Source organism: Pistacia vera, unplaced genomic scaffold, assembly GCF_008641045.1.
Source record: "Pistacia vera cultivar Batoury unplaced genomic scaffold, PisVer_v2 Contig289, whole genome shotgun sequence".
NCBI classification, from domain to species: domain Eukaryota; kingdom Viridiplantae; phylum Streptophyta; class Magnoliopsida; order Sapindales; family Anacardiaceae; genus Pistacia; species Pistacia vera.
This window is the reverse complement of record NW_022196100.1, coordinates 1,023,115-1,043,701: the sequence shown is the minus strand read 5'-3', so window position 1 is coordinate 1,043,701 and position 20,587 is coordinate 1,023,115. Positions and strand designations below refer to the sequence as shown.

The 20,587-nt window shown below is 35.5% G+C and overlaps 3 protein-coding genes and 1 long non-coding RNA gene across 6 annotated transcripts; 1 reads left to right on the top strand and 3 right to left on the bottom strand.

Annotated features, from left to right (window-relative positions):
• Window positions 1-11,278: 11,278 nt before the first annotated feature.
• Window positions 11,279-12,152, top strand: LOC116134457. 2 transcript variants are annotated; one of them, XM_031420133.1, is made up of 2 exons: window positions 11,279-11,388; window positions 11,684-12,152. In XM_031420133.1, the coding sequence occupies exon 2, from the start codon at window positions 11,689-11,691 to the stop codon at window positions 11,956-11,958; it is 270 nt and encodes an 89-aa protein (XP_031275993.1). In that variant the 5' UTR covers window positions 11,279-11,388; window positions 11,684-11,688; the 3' UTR covers window positions 11,959-12,152. The 2 variants fall into 2 exon arrangements, with proteins under 2 accessions (XP_031275993.1, XP_031275992.1); XM_031420132.1 differs by having other exon boundaries at window positions 11,680-12,152.
• A 769-nt stretch (window positions 12,153-12,921) lies between these two features.
• LOC116134527 (receptor-like protein 9DC3) lies at window positions 12,922-13,845 on the bottom strand. The gene has a single exon (XM_031420218.1). The coding sequence runs from the start codon at window positions 13,843-13,845 to the stop codon at window positions 12,922-12,924; it is 924 nt and encodes a 307-aa protein (XP_031276078.1).
• A 78-nt stretch (window positions 13,846-13,923) lies between these two features.
• Window positions 13,924-15,951, bottom strand: LOC116134526 (receptor-like protein Cf-9). The gene is made up of 2 exons (XM_031420216.1): window positions 15,063-15,951; window positions 13,924-14,219 (listed from the first exon to the last, which is right to left on the bottom strand). Exons 1-2 carry the CDS (start codon window positions 15,949-15,951, stop codon window positions 13,924-13,926), a joined length of 1,185 nt encoding a protein of 394 aa, XP_031276076.1.
• An 845-nt stretch (window positions 15,952-16,796) lies between these two features.
• LOC116134469 lies at window positions 16,797-19,082 on the bottom strand. Of its 2 annotated transcripts, XR_004128741.1 has the most exons (3): window positions 18,933-19,082; window positions 18,001-18,131; window positions 16,797-17,217 (listed from the first exon to the last, which is right to left on the bottom strand). It is a non-coding gene; the product is annotated as an uncharacterized LOC116134469 (long non-coding RNA). The 2 variants fall into 2 exon arrangements; XR_004128742.1 differs by lacking the exon at window positions 18,001-18,131.
• Window positions 19,083-20,587: the final 1,505 nt, after the last annotated feature.

Sequence of the window (20,587 nt, the reverse complement as noted above, 5' to 3'; positions counted from 1 at the left end):
TTTAAATAAAATAAAATAAAAAAATTAAGGACCAGAGTATTATAAAATAAAACTTGATATGAGAACTTTTTTTTTTTTTAGTTATGTTTTCGAAGGTAAGGGCTTTTATTTTAAATCTCTAATTTTTGTGGTGAAAATATTTTTAATTGTTTATAAATTCTATTCATTTTATTTATATTTTAATTTTACGATATTAATCTCCAAAGTACTAATTTTTTATTCTATATTAGGAAACAAATGGAGGTATAAGATATATTCCAGTTTCAAAGTATTAGCACAGTCTATAATTATTTCCTTATTACAAACCCTCTACTGTAGAGTTTGCAGATGGTATCGGATTATGAAAAATATTGAAGACGACTTGAGGTTATTATGACCAGATAAAGGGAGATAGTTAACAGAAAAGAGAAGAAAGATTCAAACTAACTACAGAGAAAATGAAATGAAAGGCTACGAAGGTTTCTGGGAAGGTGCTGAGAAATGAGAGATAAAAACAGGAGTCATGAAAAACGAGTTAAAGACTCTNTCCATGGATCGAGCAGGGTTGATCCGAAGGTGGAAATCCGTGGATCGGGCAGGGCCGATCCGAAGGTGTAGATCCGTGGATTGAGCAGGGTTAATCCAAAGGTGTAAATCTGTGGATCGAGTAAGGTCGATCCGAAGGTGTATGCCAAGTGGAGCTTGTATGGAGCTTGCAGTCAAGTCGGTGTGATCGACTTGTAGTTGAAACCTTCCAGGGCTATGTGGCCCAGTCGGCGTGACCGACTTTGTAGTAAAAAACATTCGATTGAAGCTGGAGCAATGACATGCATGCATGCATGTTTCAAGTAAATAGTCGAATTGAGAGTTAATATGCATGATGTCCATGTGTTATGGACTGAATAAAGAGTGAGTTAAATGGAAAAATGGGCTGCATGTATTTAAGTAATATGTCGAATAGAGAAAGATTTAACCAAATAGAGTGGTAGTTAAAAAGAGATAATGACACATAACTTTCCCCTTCAAGTGCTGCCACTCACGCTTGCTGGATCGAGTAGGGTAGGATAAACTGAGGTTGGAGTTTGTGGCTTTTAATGCTTCTGTGTGTGCCTCGGTAGCTGCTGCTTTGCTTGTTGGTCCAACCGTTGTTGTTGTTTTATTAGTGGTTGCTTCTGCTACATCTGGCGCTGTTGCATTTGTTTGAGCTGTTCGGAGCTATATCATTTGTTGTTGCTCCTGTTTTGTATGCTCGTGTTGTAACATAATAACATATCCAAAAATCGCATAACATATGGGGATGATCTTGTACCAGATTGCTGAGGAGACTGCAACTACTTAGGTTGTGGCGTGTTTGTTCCCCACTATCCTTTTGAAAATGAGTCGGATTGGAGGTGAGGCTTGCTGACACTTGGCGTAAATGATTCGACATTCTTCCCACTCAGTTTGACCAAGCCGTGTCGAGTGGGGACATCTTTTGACTAATGCTCATGAGAGTACGCCTTTGTGACTGACGTCTTGCACTTGGGGTTGTGTGAAAGTTTGAAACCTTTGCAAAGAGATGATCTAGATTTTGAGAACAATTGAGTGGGAAAAAAGGGTCATGTTTTCCAATGTCCCTTGAATGGCTGCCACTTGTTTAGTTTTAAAAAAGTTTGCATTTATTTTGGTGATTGCCTTTTTGGGAGACTTTTCAAAGCTCTTTTTATTTTTTTCCCTCATCGTTTTGCTCATTTTCTTTTTCCTGCACCTTTCCCTTTATACTCTAGTTGATAAAACATTGGAAGGTGTCTTTGTTCAGGAAAATTCTTACCCGTTTTTCATTGGTTTCTTCTCACGGCTTCGACAATAAAGCTCTTCTTTCCTTTTGATTTCTTGTTTGCCTCTCCATTCTCTTCTGTTCTGCTCTAGTTTGTAGAGAAATTTAGGCTAGTTTGAGTAAGGTTTCATGGGGCTTTTTGGTAAGAAGACTCGGTTTTTGGTTTTTTCCCTGAGTTTTTCGGATTTACTGAGTTCNAAGATATGTATTAAACATATTGATGAAAATTAAAACAATGAAATTAATGTTTTATTTTGAATTTAATTCTTTTTGGTTTTTCACCCAGAACCTTATAATGGTAAACATGTTGATGAAGATATATATCTTATGCCAGCAAACGAGAGTATAATTAGTTATTACTTGAAAAGTTTAACAAAATTTGGACCTATTGTAATGTAAATCGATAATATTCAGCTTCTTCTATACATAGTTATTGGTCTTCGTCAATAAAGACAGACTTAGTGTTCAAGATTCTTGAAAATAATAGCTTGTCTTATGTTCATGCCGGGTTAGAGAACCTCACTAGTACCTTATTTGGTGAGTATCTCTTGTTATGGTTCATATTAAGCTAATCTAGGTGAAGGACAACTCATAGGCGAAAGCAAAAGTACGTGCGATTTAATATTATTCCTAGCAACCATTATGGTTCATGTTGAGAAGAAAAGAAAATGTAGCAAGGCAATGAATTCACACACATTTGGTGCTCTTAACAGAAACTGATATGTAGTTTAATTAACTTGTATAGCCCTTAACTGATTTACCGAATTTAACAGAATTATCTAACTTTGCTGCTAATTGCTTCAACAGCTGACACTTGACTTCTAAGCTTGAACCTTAACACTCTCCCCCTTAAGCTAAAGTCAAGTAGATTTGAGTTTCTTGAGTATTAACATCCTCCGATGCGATAAGTTTCAAATACATTATAGTGGGATATTTACTTCATTGACTAGACTGAATTGTGAGGAGATTTTAATTCTTTTCTTTTTTTTTTTTTTTTTTTTTTTTTTTTTTTTTTAACAGAGAAGCTAATTACAATAACACCTAGCTATTAATCCTTACCTTAAATATGTATAGAATCATCATAAGCTAATATTAATTTGTGAGCCTTAGTTAATTAAGTTATTACTTGAAAATTTTACCAAAATTTAGACTGATTGCAATGTAAATCGATAATATTCAGTTGTCCTATTTTATAAAAATTTATGTTACCATTTTAAGTCAAAAAATTAAGTTGAGATACACAAATTTGAACCGTCGATTCCTATCTAATTTGATATTATTTATGTTCTACTTTACATGGTTGATTTATTAGTGTTCGTCAACAAAGAAAAAAATTAACTTAATGTTTCCATAATCTTCACAATTTTGTATTGGTTCTTTTTATATTCATGTAGTTAGTGCATATTAAGTCTTGGTTTAACAACTCTAAAACAATAAATAAGTTCAACAGTAATTTCCACTCGCACATTGTAATTGATATAAATTGTTGACTATGATACTTAATATTATTATCATTATTTTTATTTTACAGAAAAACTTATAATCTCTAAGCTAAAGTCAAGTAGATTTGAGTTTCTTGAGTATTAACATCCTCCTATGCATAAGTTTCAAATTGTTATAACTTCTCCCATTTCATAATTTATAATTTAAAAAAAATGTTTTGTAAACTAATTTGGATGAGAATATTTTATTAAAATATTTCAAGAATAGGTTTTTGTAACTTATAGAATTCAAAAGCTGCTTTTACATTATTAAATTACAAAAAGACCCAAAAATCAAACTTAAATATTAGATTTCATTAAAAAATTTCTCTATTTAAAATAATAAAATACTGAAAAATTATTAGAAATAATTTACTAAATGAGAAAAGATAAATAAATTAAAATAAAAAGAAGAAAATACAAAAATTTATAATGACATGCTGTAATGGGAAACGAAGAAAATGATTGCAATGGAGTTATGTTTTCAGACGCTAAATACGACTTTATTGATCCAGTATCATTTTGGGTGGGTGCCAAGCAATTAAAAGTGGAATATTACTTTATTGACTAGATTAATTGAGGTCGATGGAGTGAATATCTCATAACAAAATAAGTTATATCTTGATTTAATTCTTTTTTTTTTTTTTTTGTCACCAAGAAAGCGTATAATATCAAATATTATAAATGGATTCATCATGAATTAATACTATTTGCTAGGCTATGCATGCCAACAACAGTATAACCCTTCTCCCGTTAGGGACACTCTAAACCCAGTTTCAGTCATTGCCTCGGATTAACTATGATTGAAACGATGGGGACAGTGCTAAACCGTCGGTTTAACTGTCGGGTCAATGAATCCGCCTTACATTGTTGCTTGAAAGAGACGCCCCGCGTTCTTCTTCGCGTCACATGCCTGCGACTGCGACCCGCCACCACCTCAGCCACTCCGCACCTACAAACACGGCATACCCCTCACCTCGACAATCCAACGTACCACCAATAACACCCTTACAACTTTCTCAACTGATCGAGCCGCCACACCACTTACCTGCAATCGCAAACATGTTCTTGATTGTTGGGAGTTTATTTGGTTGTTGATTGTAGGGAGATTGTTGTTCGTTTTGTTTGATTGTTGGGAGTTTGGATTGGAGTTTTGTTTTTTGTGTGTTTGTTTGGACTGCCGACTGTCACGTGTCGGCCACCCATATTTTCCTCCCACTCGGACCACCACCTACTCGACATATTTCCTAAACCAATCCTGCTAGCAACACACCAGTCCAACTATATGCGCAGATGCTAGTGGGTTTTGTTGTGGCAGACGGTGGGTGTTTTGCGGTGGATTAGGGTTTTCGTGGTGGATTGATGGTGGTTTGTCTGACGTTGGACTAATCTGGGGTGGATTGTAGTTGTGACGGCTGGGGTTCCCCAGCCAGATCATGGGTTGGTTTGCTAGAATTCAAACTATAGGACTAATGAAATTTCTCAGGGGTATGTCTGCTAAGTTTCATACTAGGGTTTCATGCTAAAGTCATCAGTTCAACCCGAATGGACCGCCCAACTCGAGTGTCGGCCTTTGACGGGTTAAGGACTGGGCAGGATTTAAAACATTTGTGCCGTATGAGATTTTTTTTTTTTTTTTTCATCTTGATTGAGTCAAGAGTTTCAAATGTTTTATATATTATTAGATAGTACTAGATTCTTTGTAATCTCAACCAAGTAATTGATTAATCATGAGATTGGGTGTTAATTGTCACTTGTATCTTAAATTGACACTCAGATGTTAAGTTAGCGGGCGAGGGTATTAGTGAGAGCAAGGATAAGAAGGAATACCAGAATAATGCGACGGTCTGAAAGAGCTTAGGTGTTGCGGGTGATTCTAAATGCCAAATAAAATGATTTGCCTCTGTTTATTATAGTGACACCACAGGGGTTAGACTCTTGGTAGGAGTTTGACTCCTACTTGGTAGAGGAGTTCAATTTGGGAGGAGATTTGATTCGTCGTCTTTATCAGAGTCTAAGCTTTCACTTAAGTAAAATTCAGAATCTTTACAGAAGTGGAAATAAATAGGATTCTGATTCCCATTATGGAATGCTATGGGCTAAGGGTGTGAAACCCAATTTAGCTTAACTTGCAGAATAGCCTAACTCATATAGAGGGTAGTTCACAGGTAAATTTAAGCTTAAACCCAACCAGAATTAGGCTAAGGCTTAGGCGTAATCTGTTCATTTCATTATTAGGCCTGAATGCGATATTTGGCCCATATATGTACAAAATTATCACATAGTATATTTTATAAAAGGATTGCAAAAGTTGAATTTGCTTTAATAGTGTTACATACCAAAATAATAATAAATAAAGAATAAACTTAAAATTCGATCGAACTTTCTTAGCTTGTTATAGTTAAATGGTGTAGCCTTCGACTGCAACATCAATATCATTGCGTAAATCTTTTGCCAACAATTTCAAAGGTTTTGTAATGTCCCAAATGTGGCGGTGGCGACTCCAACAACAACAACAATTTCAAAAATTATGCAACAAACTAACACGCCACAAGATTTGTGTTATGTGATTGTATGCTTTTGGTCTAGAGAGAATTAATTTATACATACGTGTTATGGCAGTTTCAAAGTTGTTTGCTTTTTAAACTTGTTCTTTAGCTTAGTAGCAGTCTTTCTATTATAATTTATGGTCGTCCATTAAAAGAAGCTTTTTTTATTATATTAACAATTGGTTTCTTAAATAAGGTTCAATTTTGACATGAGCAATGTTGATAAAGTTTGTTACGGGCTAAAGTCAAGCAAAAGTTCTTGTTATGATAATAAGTTTGTTGAGAAGTATTAATGAATATTTATGTGTAAGTGTAGATGCAAAAATTCACCGTATAAGTAGGGTCTGATCTCGTGAGGTTGAAGCACAGACAATCCGCTAGATTTCCACACATGAAAGGGTAAGCGTGAAGCTTCCGGAAAACACCGGGGTGTTGTTGCCGTAGGCACTTAACGCTCAAGTCAGCAAGGTAAAAGAGATTATTTGATAAGAATTAAGAAGATAAACAATTACCAGGAGTCTTGTCAGAGGCTAGGACTACGGTAGAGGCGTCGGGTTCTTGGGAGCAAGAACTTTAGGAGCAAATAAATGATTTTAAATAGTGTAGATTGACTGTGAGAGATTGCATACCTAATGAGAGGGCAAGCCTCTGTTCTTATAGTGAACCCAAGGCGTTGGAATCTTTGTAGGACATTGAGTCCTTTTTTTTGGGAGATAATCCCTATCAAGAAAGAAATATGTTTCTTAGCCTATCAGATTAAGTTTAATAGTGTTAAGTAAGATTTGAAATCTAGTAGAAGAGGAAATATAATGGGATTCTGATTTCCATTTATAAACTGTTGCAGGCTAATGGGCTGAACACAATTTAGCTTAACTTATAGGATAGCCCACTCATAGAGTGGGTAGGTCGCAAGCGTGATTTTAAGCATAGGCCCATTGGGATTGGGTTGAGGCCTTGGGCCGTACGTGTTTATTTGTTATTGGGTCTCGTCACGCCCAAGTGGATTTTTGCCTAACAGTTAGCTCCCACTCTCTAAGTTAAAGAGTCTATAGCTTAGAGAGAGTAGATTAATCGAATGAGTGTAGACTGAGCGGATTAGTGATAGCAGCTCGCTAGGTCGGATGGATCGTTGTGGGGGATTGGTCGATGACTTATCGATTTGAGGTGTAAGAACCCTTCAACCGGTTGGCGATGAATGTGTAACTTTATGGACCGGGCAGGGCGCGATCGAAGGTGTAAATCGTGGATCGAGTAGGGTCAATCCAAAGGTGTAAATCCGGGATCGGCAGGGCCGATCCAATGGTATAAATCCATGGATCGAGCAAGGTCGATCCGAAGTGCAAATGTGGATCGAGCAGGGCTGATCCGAAGGTGTAGATCCGTGGATTGAGCAGGGTAATTGAAGGGGTAATTCCATGGATCGAGCAGGGTTGATCCGAAGGTGGAAACTCGTGATGGGCAGGGCGATCGAAGGTTAGATCCGTGGATTGAGCAGGGTTAATCCAAAGGTGTAAATCTGTGGATCGAGTAAGGTCGATCCGAAGGTGTATGCCAAGTGGAGCTTGTATGGAGCTTGCAGTCAAGTCGGTGTGATCGACTTGTAGTTGAAACCTTCAGGGCTATGTGGCCAGTCGGCGTACCGACTTTGTAGTAAAAACATTCGATTGAACAGTGGAGCAATGACATGCATGCATGCATGTTTCAAGTAAATAGTCGAATGAGAGTTAATATGCATGATGTCCATGTGTTATGGATGAATAAAGAGTGAGTTAAATGGAAAAATGGGCTGCATGTATTTAAGTAATAGTCGAATAGAGAAAGATTTAACCAAATAGAGTGGTAGTTAAAAAGAGATAATGACACATAACTTTCCCCTTCAAGTGCTGCCATCACGCTTGCTGGATCGAGTAGGGTAGGATAAATGAGGTTGGAGTTGGGTTTTAATGCTTCTGTGTGTGCCTCGGTGAGCTGCTGCTTTGCTTGTTGGTCCAACCGTGTTGTTGTTTTATTAGTGGTTGCTTTTGCTACATCTGGCGCTGTTGCATTTGTTGAGCTGTTCGGAGCTATATCATTTGTTGTGGTCCTGTTTTGTATGCTCTGTGTTGTAACATAATAACATATCCAAAAATCGCATAACATATGGGATGATCTTGTACCAGATTGCTGAGGAGACTGCAAAATTAGGTGTGGCGTGTTTGTTCCCCACTATCCTTTGAAAATGAGTCGGATTGGAGGTGAGGCTTGCTGACACTTGGCGTAAATGATTCGACATTCTTCCCACTCAGTTTGACCAAGCCGTGTCGAGGGACATCTTTGACTAATGCTCAAGAGGAGTACGCCTTTGTGACTGACGTCTTGCACTTGGGGTTGTGTGAAAGTTTGAAACCTTTGCAAAGAGATGATCTAGATTTGAGAACAATTGAGTGGGAAAAAAGGGTCATGTTTTCCAATGTCCCTTGAATGGCTGCCACTTGTTTAGTTTTAAAAAGTTTGCATTTATTTGGTGATTGCCTTTTGGGAGACTTTTCAAAGTCTTTTTATTTTTTCCCTCATCGTTTTGCTCATTTTCTTTTCCTGCACCTTCCCTTTACTCTAGTTGATAAAACATTGGAAGGTGTCTTTGTCAGGAAAATTCTACCCGTTTTTCGGTTTCTTCTCACGGCTTCGACAATAAAGCTCTTCTTCCTTTTGATTTCTGTTTGCCTCTCCATTCTCTTCTGTTTGCTTAGTTTGTAGAGAAATTTAGGCTAGTTGAGTAAGGTTTCATGGGGTTTTGGTAAGAAGACTCGGTTTTTGGTTTTTCCCTGAGTTTTTCGGATTACTGAGTTCTGGAGAAGGATCGATGAGGTTTGGGGTTTTTATTCTCTAGTCTTTCGAAGTTTGAAAAACAGTTTATTTGGGGGGTTTCTAGTGACTTTGATAGTGTAATCAATGAGGAGTTTTGGAATTTGGAGTTGAGGGCAAGTCCAATACACTTAGCTGGCTACTCAGTTTTAATAGGGCGACTGAATGGACTGCGAGGTTTTGCTTATGGCGAGCCATAAGGACTGACGTGTTGTCATTATTGATTTGAGATTGAGAGAGAGATGGTGCGAATGAGATCGTAGGTGGGAATGCAAGAGGAGGTTGAAATAAATAACTGAGGGAGAAGAGAGTCGTGAATGGCGAGGCCCTTGATTTTACAGTAGTCTAAGGAATGGGTATAATCAAGGCTATCTAGATTTCTGTCCATTCGACTTGGTGGAAAATTTGGGTAGTGGGGGAAATCTTTGGGAGTGATTTGGTGTGGTCTAAGGAGGTTGTTAAGACTTCGGTGGCTTCCCAAGGAGGTTTTTGATCGATACTTCGTTCAGTTTTGGCGGATTTTGAGAAGAAGGGGGACGGAGTAATGGTTTCGACGAATTCCCAGTGAGGGACTTGAAATTCCTAGGTGGGTCGCGATTTCTAATTTATTATTATTATTTTTTTAGAGGTGGTTTTGTGTCTGTTTGGTGGGTTTTTGTGTGACGAAGGCTAAACATGTTTTGTGGGTTCTTCCCATTTCTCTGGTAAGGTTTCTTTTCATGTTTCGCGGATGACTTTAGGTGTTTTGAGAAGATTACGACTGTATTTTAGGATTAAAACTGTGTGATTGGAGAAGTTGTTGGGGCGATTTTAAGAGAATAGGTAGACGAGTTTTGGGTTTCAAAGTGGTGGCAAATCTCTGTGAAGTTGAATTGGTATTGGGATTAAGGTTGGTTGAGTTTTAGTTACCTCCCAAAAAGAAATTAAACATATACAAAAGTAAGCAGTATTCCAACTAATGCATAAACAAATTATGAACACAGGAGATGTGTTTTGATGCTTCTACTTATCACATTTCATGCTTAATAGACATAATATGATATGTAAATGATTCCTAAATACTTTCAATGGATTTAAAATGAAGAAAAGAAATGAAAATTTTTCCTATCGGGATGAGATTTTCGGGTTAATGATGCCAGTTGGGGGGAGTTTCGTGTCTCCTCTCATGTTACAAGTCGTCATTGGTAGATGATTGTCAGGGCCCTACAGTGGACGCTAAACTGTAGATGCAAAAAATATACCGTCATAAAATAGGGTATGATCCCGTGAGGTTGAGACCATTGACAATTCGCTAGACCTGCACACATGAAAGGGCAAGCGTGAAGCTTCCAGAAAACATCGGGATGGTGTTTGCCGTAGGCACTCCGACGCTCAAGTCAGCAAGGCTGAAAGAGATTATTTGATAAGAATTAAGGAGATGAAAAATTACCAGGAGTCATGTCGGAGGCTAGGATTACGGCAGAGACGTCGGGTTCTTGGGAGCAAGAACTTTAGGAGCAAATAGATGGTTTTGAATAGTGTAGATTAACTGTGAGAGATTGCATGTCTAATGAGAGGGCAAGCCTCTGTTTTTATAGTGAACCCAAGGGGCTAAAATCCTTGTAGGACATTGAGTCCTTTTTTTTCGGAGATAATCCCTATCAAGAAATCATATGATTTCTTGGCCTTATCAGATTAAGTTTAATAGTTTAAGTAAGATTTGAAATTTTAGTAGAAAAGAAAATAGAATGAGATTCTGATTTCCTATTTATAGACTGTTGTAGGCTAATAGGTTAAAACCCAATTTAGCTTAACTTATAGGATAGCCCGATTCATAGAATGGGTAGGTCGCAAGGTGATTTTAAGCGTAGGCCCAATCAGGATTGGGTTGAGTCCTTAGGTTATGACATGTTTATTTCGTTATTAGGCCTCATCAAGCTTAAGAGGATTTTTGACCCTAACAGTAAGTTAAGGGCTAAAGTAAAGAAAAATAGAGTTCCCCGCGATGATGTAGTGTGTAAGTCAATGAATAATGGTTTTAGGTTTTAGGCTATATGCGTGTATCAGTTATATATATCTATTTTTCTTAATAATTCTCTTTCTTAGAGGAGACTTGTTTTGCTAAAACACATTAATTTAATTAGATAAGTATACTATATAACTATTTCTCATTTCATCACTTATCTCAACTATTATGTAATTCCGGTTTATTAGTGATCTCATGTTTTTTTTTTTTTTTTGTAAGAGAAGACACCTTAAGAAATTTAATGTTAAAATAATAGTATAAAATTTATACCATAGACACAATAATTAAAAATTAGTATAAGCAAAGTAATGTTTATTTTTCTTAAAATTTGCTTGAATATTTTTATATAGTAATCATTACATCTCTTGTGGGATCATTTAATCTCAGTCTATTCAAAGTTTTCAAAAATTATTAAAAACCCCTTTATAATTGCGAATAATTTAAAGTTTCCAAAGATTTTAAACAATTTAAAAGGGATATTTAATAATTATAGAAGGATTTTTTTTTTTTTAATGATTTTCGAAAAATTTAGGAATAATAATATTAAACAATCCATATGTGAAATAATTAAATAAACCCCAAAATAAGAATAAAAGTAATGTAATTCGATATTCCAGCTTTAGTTTCTTTCTTTATCCAATAACCTTAAAGCAGACACATAGTCTGCATGGTCTTCCTCCGATTACACTCGTTGTGGGTCTTTTCTCGCCGCCGGTAAGCCCCTCCAAGTCTCTTTTACGCTGATACTTGAGTTGCCAGTAATCGGTCAGATTAAGTGACTGAAAAGCTCTCTTTTACATAAATTTTTTACAGTAATTTTCTATGATTGTACTCGTTGGTTATATATATAACTTAGTTATATGTGGTCAATATATGTTCTGGGTCAGCTCATTTCTTACAGAAAAGTAGATGTTATTGTTTACAGTTAATGTGCCCATTGAGAGGTGTTCGATGAAATGCGTCAATGATGTTTTTTTTATTCACATATGAAATGAAAATTTATAGGCAGAAATAATGAAGGGTTTGATATGGGCTGCGGCAGAAGACATGGCAAACAACCGTGGGCGTGTTCTGTCCTTGTATCGGGAGATACTGCGAAGCCTCAACTCTCCCAAATTGGATCTGAGTTTAGCAGCAAGGCTTTCGAAGAAGGCGGAGGCTCGTGCCATTTTCATGTTGGGGTCTGAAGAGCGATCCATTCACAACATTGAAGACCTCATTGACACTGCTGAGTACGCGCTTGCTCACTTGAAAGAGGGTAAAATCCCCAAACATATTCAATGAATAACTTCTTAATTCTTTTGTATTCATAATGTACTGATTGTCTTGTATGAAATAGTGAATCTAAATCTTTGTCAGCGCTATATCACTTGAATTCTAGCTGCTCGAGTTTATTCAAAACTTCTGGATAAAAAATTTCTGAAAATTGATTTTCAATTCAATTGGTCCAAACTGTTTTGTTTTGTTTTTAAATGAAAGGTGCATCATTTAAGTTAGTAAAAGAATCCGATATTCTTGTGGAACTCAATTACCCAGGAGCAATAAACACGACTTATAATTTTGAAAATTATATGTCACTTCTTATTATTTTAGTTTTAGAAATCGGTGCTGATTGTAGATAATTATTACTTCAGGATTTTAGATATTGACTTGATTCAAGTAGATAAGAGTACTTCTGATACTATCATATATATATTTTTTTAATTTATCCTACTTTCTCTTTAGAATTAATTATCAGTAGTGATCATTTTATCATCTTGATTGCACAAGTTTTAAATGAAAGTAGTTGCAATTCTTATCACATCATTACAAATAGTACATCATGTGTTGAAAAAAGGTTCCTACTTCAACGAAATCCTCAAGTAAAATTGTAACCATGTGTTGAAAAAAGTAGAAGGAAAATTTGAAATTTATTCAAGTTAGATACAACATTACTTAATGCTATATGTTCGACTACAAACGATGAATCCAGAAATTTGGCAATCCTTTATCACACTCATCTTCACACCTTACACGGTCACGCACTGGCAAGTTCCTGCATTAAGATAAAGCGGCTGGGTCATATATATATATATATATATATATATATGGATGTTCCATGTATAAAAAAAAATAATTATATCATTTCAGAAAACATTGATCCATAACATTTGCTCAAATTTCAAATGGATGTTAATTAATGGAGATCCTAAATCTGGAGGAAAAAAGTGGATGTATAATTTAATCGAACTAACCTTGTCAAGAGAATCACTTTTGCTTAGTCTTTCTATTGTATCTTTGAATAAGTCCATCAATCATCCGTAAAAACCATCGTGGTTTTCCTGTTGAGAAAACTATATATCCTATAGATAAGCCGAGTGATAGTCTGCTTCTGTAACCCATCATAATGACTTTCCAATCTAACCAGGTTGAAATGTTGTGTTCTTCATCATGGTCTATTGACGATTCTGGTTGTGGTGCCTCATTAATATCACATTTGTTCGACAACATAAATCCACAAAGTCCTGGGTTTCCACTGTACGAGTCATTTTGGAAGGTCTCGAACTGGTTCCCTCGGGGAATCGGTCCCACAAGATGGTTTTGTGATAAGTTTAACTTTGCAAGAAAGGTCAAACCTACCAATTGCGATGGAATCACTCCAACAAGCTTGTTTGAAGATAGGTCTAAAGCTTCAAGTGCAGTCAAATTTCCTAAAGACAAAGGAATATGACTATTTAGGCTATTTTGAGAGAGATTGAGGAGTCGAAGTGAATGAAGTTTTCCAATTGAGTTTGGAATTTCTCTGTGAAAACAATTGTTTGAAAAATCAATGGTAGTAAAATTAGTAACAATTTTCTGCAGTTGGATTTCAAAACCTTTAACTACCATCGCCAGTGAATCTTGATAATATGTTTCACCCATATAATTCAACTTCCTTTTGGCTTCATCAAGATTCATCATAGCTTTTAGATTCTCAAAGAACCTTGTTGGAAAATGACCACTGAAATTGTTGTGTAAGAGATCTAAAATCGTCAACATAGGGAAAGAACTATTAAATTCAGAAGAACCCCACTCAAAACCGTAAAAGTTGTTGAAGCGAAGAACAAGAACCTGCAACTTCCGAAGTTCTCCCAACCAATACGGGAAACTATCAATGATCTTGTTGTTTCCGAGATCTAGAACTTCAAGCATGATACAATTAAACAAACTTCGTGGGATCGGCCCTTCAAGTCCATTGCCGTTGAAGTTAAGAGTCCTGAAATGATTGCCTCATGCAAAAATTCCAGGAATGCTGCCATACAATCTAGTTTTTCGTAGATCCAACACATGAAGACTACTAAAGTTTGCCATGCATTTCGGAATTGTACCACTCAAATTATTATAGGAAAGATTTAGAATTTCTATCCCACTCATATTGTAAAAGCTGAGAGGTATCTCTCCCGTGAAATTGTTGTTTGACAAAGAAAACAATGTCAAGGAAGGTGGTGGATTTGGAAGTGGTCCCTGAATCAAGTTGGAATGAAGGTCTAGATAAACAAGATTTTTCCATGGAAGTCGATCTATGCCTGTAAGAAAGTTGTGAGAAAGATTTAACCAGAACAAACTTTCCTTACCCATGTCCCACATCCACTTGGGAATTTGACCGTGGATTTTGTTGTCAGAAAGGTCTAGATGCTCTAATTGGTGTGAGCTACGTAAGAAATCCGAAAACTCACTTATGTTACAAGCTGATAAACTCAATGTCTCAAGTTTGGTAAAGGAAGAGTTAATGTTGAATGTGGTGCTCAATGATGGATTGATATTGGAAAGAACAAGCGTTTCAAGTTTTTTGAGCTCTGAAAACAAGTAAAGCTCAGTTCCACTTGAATTGTTTAAAGAAAGAGAGAGAGAAGTCAGATTCACAAGTTCAAATATTGAACCTGGAACTGACCCGTGCAACCTATTATCATCTAAATAAGTAAATTCAACGATTTACTTTGAAATTCATCTATAGTGCCAGTTAATTGGTTATAACTGAGGTCCACATACTGTAATAAAGGTAAGAGTGAATAGCCAAGATGGTAAGGACCCATTGAAAGAGTTATCATATAAATCAATAAAAACTAGAATTTCATGGGGACTTACTTGAGAAGGGATTGGACCAGCTAGTTGGTTACTTGCTAAATTCAAAAAAGAAAGTTGAGTTAAATTGACAAAAAAATCTGAAAATACACCGATGAAATTATTTCTCTCAAGATCTAATGTATGGAGCTGATCAAAATTGGAAAGAAATGAAGGGATTTGACCTGCAAAATTATTATAAGAGAGGCTCAAATAATTAAGTTTTGTAAGGTTTCCAAGTGAAATAGGAATTGACCCATTGAGACAGCAGCCAGAGAAATCCAAATGCGTTAAGTGCATGAGATTACCGATGGAATTAGGTAATTCTCTAGACAAAGTCATTTCAGAGACATCTAAAAATTTGAGGGGGCTACTACAGTTAACCTTTGGCAAAATACCTGTCAAATTGGAATTACGTGCTAAATTCAGGATTTTTAAATTGGGTAGGTGAAAGATGTTATCTGGAAAGTTCCCTTGCAATTCACAGTGCGAGAGACTCAAAGAAGACAGAGAAGTAGATAGATTCATGAAGGAACTTGGTACGACAGTAGACATGCTTACATAATCAAGAAGAAGTTCTATTAAATCGGTCAAAATTTGAACTAACCCCTTTACCGTAGTTGTTTCAAGGGAATTTTCAGAAAGATCAAGCACGACCAATTTAGATAAGTGGGTGATTTCAGATGGAATTTGACCAGAAAAGTATGAGTTGGAAAGGTTAAGGTGTGTCAAACTAGAGAATCGATTAAAATCAGAAGGAATTTGAGAGAGATTGAAATCATTGTAAGCTAAGTTCAACTTTTGCAAATGATTGAGAAGAAAAAGGCTGCTGCTATTAGAAGAGATATTTCCTTGAAGCCAGCCACAACTAAGATCAAGACCAATCACATGACCTGTTAAAGAATCACAAGTGACACCATCCCAAGGGCAGCAATCTTTATCCTCTTTCCAAGACATTGTTTTAGGATAAGAAGGAAACCTTCCATCACAATATGGTGGGGTATCCAATTGAAGAACAGCTGAATTGTCATCATAATAATCACAATCAAAGAAAGAACGATTGACAAAGGAAAAGAGTTGCTGAAATTGGAGCAATGCAGAACTCTGGTCAGGAGAGCAGAGTGATGCAGAACTTTGAGAGCACAAATACAACAACTGAATGTATAAAACGTGATAAACCCGCAATAGAAAACCCATTTTTTCCGACCGATGAAATCACGAGGAGATACAAGACTATAAATAGAAAGAATTGAAGGGTCAATTAATATTGTCTTCCTTTTCATGAATCAGTTCTGTGGTGGGGACTAATCTGTCAAACGCGGAAACCAACATGGACTAGAGTACTAGCGCGGAATCTGCTAGGCCTGAACGGGAAATTGTCTTCTTTTTCATGAAAATCCACCACTACTAGTAGTTATGTTTAAAGTCTTTGTCATTTGATACTTCTGCAAATTCCAAGTATCGTTTTCCAAGTGGTGCCAATGAAATTAATAGTGGAATTTTATTTTATTGAATAGACTGAATTGAGGTCTTGAGATATTTTTGTAGAAATTAAATTGTTGACCATGATACTTAATATTATTAACAATATGATTGTTTGAAGTTTTATCTATATATATATANTATAAACAACGTATACAAATACACCCAGAATGACCTGACCTAGTCACTCAATCAACAAGTTACAAGATTCACTCAACCCAAATTGAAATCCTAAAAGACCCAAAATGGTGTTTGACGAAGAAGAGAGAGATTTGCCAAAAAGAATACTGTGTACAAAATGCCAAAAAAACTCTGCTTTTATATGGTTGACGTTAGGGTTTAATTCCAACCGTTGGATCTTCTCTTCATCAACGCTCATGATTGTTTTCTCAGTTTGGATCAAAACAACGTCGTCCTATTTAAGTTCTAATATGACAATGTTTCAAGCCATCATCCAACATTAACCATAGCCATCACTACTTTCACCTGACTGTCCTCCACTACGCCGGCCATCTTGGATTAACTAGAACAACCTGCTGATGACATTTTAGGTAATAATCTGATTGCAAATTGACATCATATTCATTTATAAATGAATGTATCAACTTTCAAGTTTAGAAAACAAATTTATAGGAGCTATACGTGTCTTCCCGTGGCGTACTTACATTACAAAACACCCGGTCCCACACCCCTCTATAAATATAATTAATTTTCCAGACTAATTAGACCTTTGTAGTAATGGAGATGTCAATGATGATGTCCTCTAACTTACTAAGTAAGACAGACATTGATGGCAGATTGGTAATGGAAACTTGCATTCTCAACCATCTTCCTAATTTTCCTTCAGGCCAGAATCATCAAACTCTCTTTTTAGAAGATGAAGAAGGCCAGATAAGAAGGTTTACTTTAACCATCCGCAATGGAAGACATAAGAAGCCACTACTTTCTGCAGGCTGGCGCCCATTCGTTCATGAAAAGAATCTGCAACAGGGATACAAAGTAGAGTTTTTCAAGATACCAGATGAAGTTTCTGGAGAGTCCAGGTACAAGATCAAACTCAAAAAACCCGTTGTTGTGTTCAACACAGTACTCGGTTATGTGCCACTCTCATGATTTTGGTCAATCATGAAGTACTTTTCTGTTTGTAAGGTCATTGTTTCACTTTTCAGTATGCTATATTTGTTAAATATTTGTTTGCAGTTTTATGATCTCTACAAGCTTTATCTTTGTCGTTTTCAATTTAGATTCTGGGGTCAGCCAAAGAAGTTTTCAGACTTTTGGTGTATGATCATTTTTTCTCATTTCTGTTGCGAGCTTTAATGAAGTGAAGAATTAAATCTAGAGATTAGGGTTAGAGGTTTACCCTATAATGGCCTAAAAGTGATTGTTTATATATACATAAATATGAAGCTTTTATCAATGATTCTCACTCAGTACGTAGTTCAATTAATTGTTGAGCTCAACCCCAGTAGGTCTATACGAGCCACTCATACTATTTCTCCATTAATTGTGATCTTTCTATGCTTCTATTCAAGTATAAGTAAGACTGGTATTTGAGTAAGACTAAGATTTGGTTGGGATACCTCAACTCTTCTAATACGTTGACATGTCATTTAGTACCTCAACTCTTTATTTACACATCAAAACCACATAAGAGAACACATCACTTGGGATAGGAAATTTGGGATATCATTTGAGAGCATAGTATTATTCATTCTCTAAACCCTCAACCACAATCATAACATGTACAGATTATGTACTGACCTTTTCAATGGTGATCCTTAATTGCTTCAATTCAGGTTCAATGTAGATGAATGACTTCATCCCGCACACTACATACAATTCTGATATGCATTCTCTCTCTCTCTCTCTCTCTCTCTCTCTCTCGGATAAACCTACAATCAACGATGGATGGAATAGTTATAAATTGTTGCTTCACTGAAATTGTCAGCCTACAATCAACGATGGATGGAGTTTATATATTAACTAGTTATACTATATATGAATAAAATAATAAATGAGAACTTCATCCGGGGTCACAGCTACATGGCTACCTGATGTTTTTTAACTCAAATCTATTGAAGATGAAGCTGAACAAACACTGAATCACATGGCCACCCGTGCAGTACCTATTTTTAGCTGGGGATAAGATCATTGGGTACTGAGTACTGACTAAAGAAATCGTTCATATTGTCACATCTCTACGAGGGTTGTGGATTCATTTCTTGCGGTAAGGGAGGCTCCTCCTAGCTAGGGATGTATGAACTAGTAATAGAAGTATGAGTAGGAGCACCTGGACTTTCCATTAAATATGATGCAAATTTACTTATAAAATATTATTGGTTAGTTAGGTATTTAACAAAACTCCTTAATTCTAAACTAGATGATCACTAATATTAATTTTTATAAACTCATCAATTCTTAGTTTGTAAGTCACTAATCAAACTCCTTAAATATATGATCTTGACTATTTTGATGAGTGAAAAAAATGTATTCTGTGAGTATTTATTCAATATATCTATTAATTAAAACTATGCTACAAATTCAACCATATATTTATATCTAAAGAATAAATGTGAATATTTATATCTAAATAAGAAGCAAAACCAAGCCAGATAATGCTAATAATATCCATAAAATTGGGAAAAAAAAATATAAATATATAAGCAAATTAAAAGAAATGAAAAGCAGCTGACCTGAAAAGCATGCATGCTTGAGAAGGGTGGAACAAATATTCATCAGTGAGAATATCGAAGATGAAGCAAAAGAAGAGTGATGGAGTTGGAATTGAAATAAATAAATGCAATGCCATTATGCCAAAGCCTGGAAGTAGAGAGTTCTATCGGGAGAAGACGAAGACTTCTAAGTCAATGAAGTCAACTGGCAGGACAAAACTAAACGCATGGAAGTTAACTCAGGGCCAGCCCAACCCCCAAAAAAAAGCCCAAAAAGGGGCCAAAATTATTTAAAGATTTTTTGGAATACATTTACGGAACTGCTATTGGACTTAAAAAAGTTTATAATTTTTTATCCAAATCAGTGAAAGGGCCTCAAAAAAGCTAAAAAGACCCAAATTCATTATAATTTTTTTTTACATAAATTTACAAAAAAAACCATGTTTCTTATTTTTCATTCACAACCCTAAATTAACTAAACTAGCTATTTAAATATCTAAAATTTCAAAACACCCATTCAATCCCTAAAATGATGAAAATATTACATCTCCACCCCTCTACACCACCATAGTGTTGCTGTCGGTGTTAAAGTGATGATTCCGGTCAATTTTCTCACCAAAATTGATCGGATTCATCACTTAATCATTTCCGAAATGTTTTCCCAGCCTTGACAACCCCCAATTTGGCTGATTTTTGCAACCCATTTTCATTCTTCATCGCGTGCGACAACTATGTCTGGCACGTATCCGTTGTCGTTGACCTTCCCTGACACCACCATCTTTGTCTTCTCAACCCCCTCCCCAAAACACCTCACTTACCTAATCTCGATAGCCCACCGTCCACCTCTCGCCCTCACAAGAAAGATTAGATAATTTAACTATATTATCAATTGAAAAATATTTGGTTTTTAAACTTAAATATAAAAATTTAATTAGTGATTTTGCATCTCAAAAGATAAGAAAAATAAATTTGAAATAATTTTTTTAATATATGTTTATATTATTAAAAGGACTCTAAAATAACTCTTATCTAGAATCTCAAATGTTTTTGAGGTGGCCTGAAGTTAACTGTGGTGCACGTCCAGCACTAATTAATTATACTGTAATTTTCAGCCACGCACACGGTTTCAATATTCGAATTCGACCAAACCCCAACCAGTCTGGAAGAAAATTCAGTTTATCAATAAATAAGGCAGCTGCTATTTGGTCTGGTTAATGTAACCAATGTTGAATGTTGAAATGGTTCTAAGGTCATCTTCAAATAAAAAGTTTGAATCTATAACTCAAATTGCAGTATTGATTTAAATTCTCTTTGATTTTTGAGAATATCCCGAATAAATGATGAGGATGTTTTAATTTTTTATTGACTTTAAGAACACTAAAAATATTTAATTAAACTAATCTTCTTTGGTTCCATGAATAACTAATATTTAATAGTTTCAAAACATCACAATATATTCCTTACTAATATTTTATAAAGCCCTGTTACCTTGAAATACTTACATTATTAACCTGAAGTTTTGAAGTTTCTGAATAAATAACATTCAATATACCTAAGAAAAATGTAAAACAACTTTTTAGTATTAATTTGCCAAAAATGATCATAATATATAAGAATTGATCAAGTCAATTTTATATAATATAAGAATATTTTTAAAATTACAAGTTAAAAAGAAT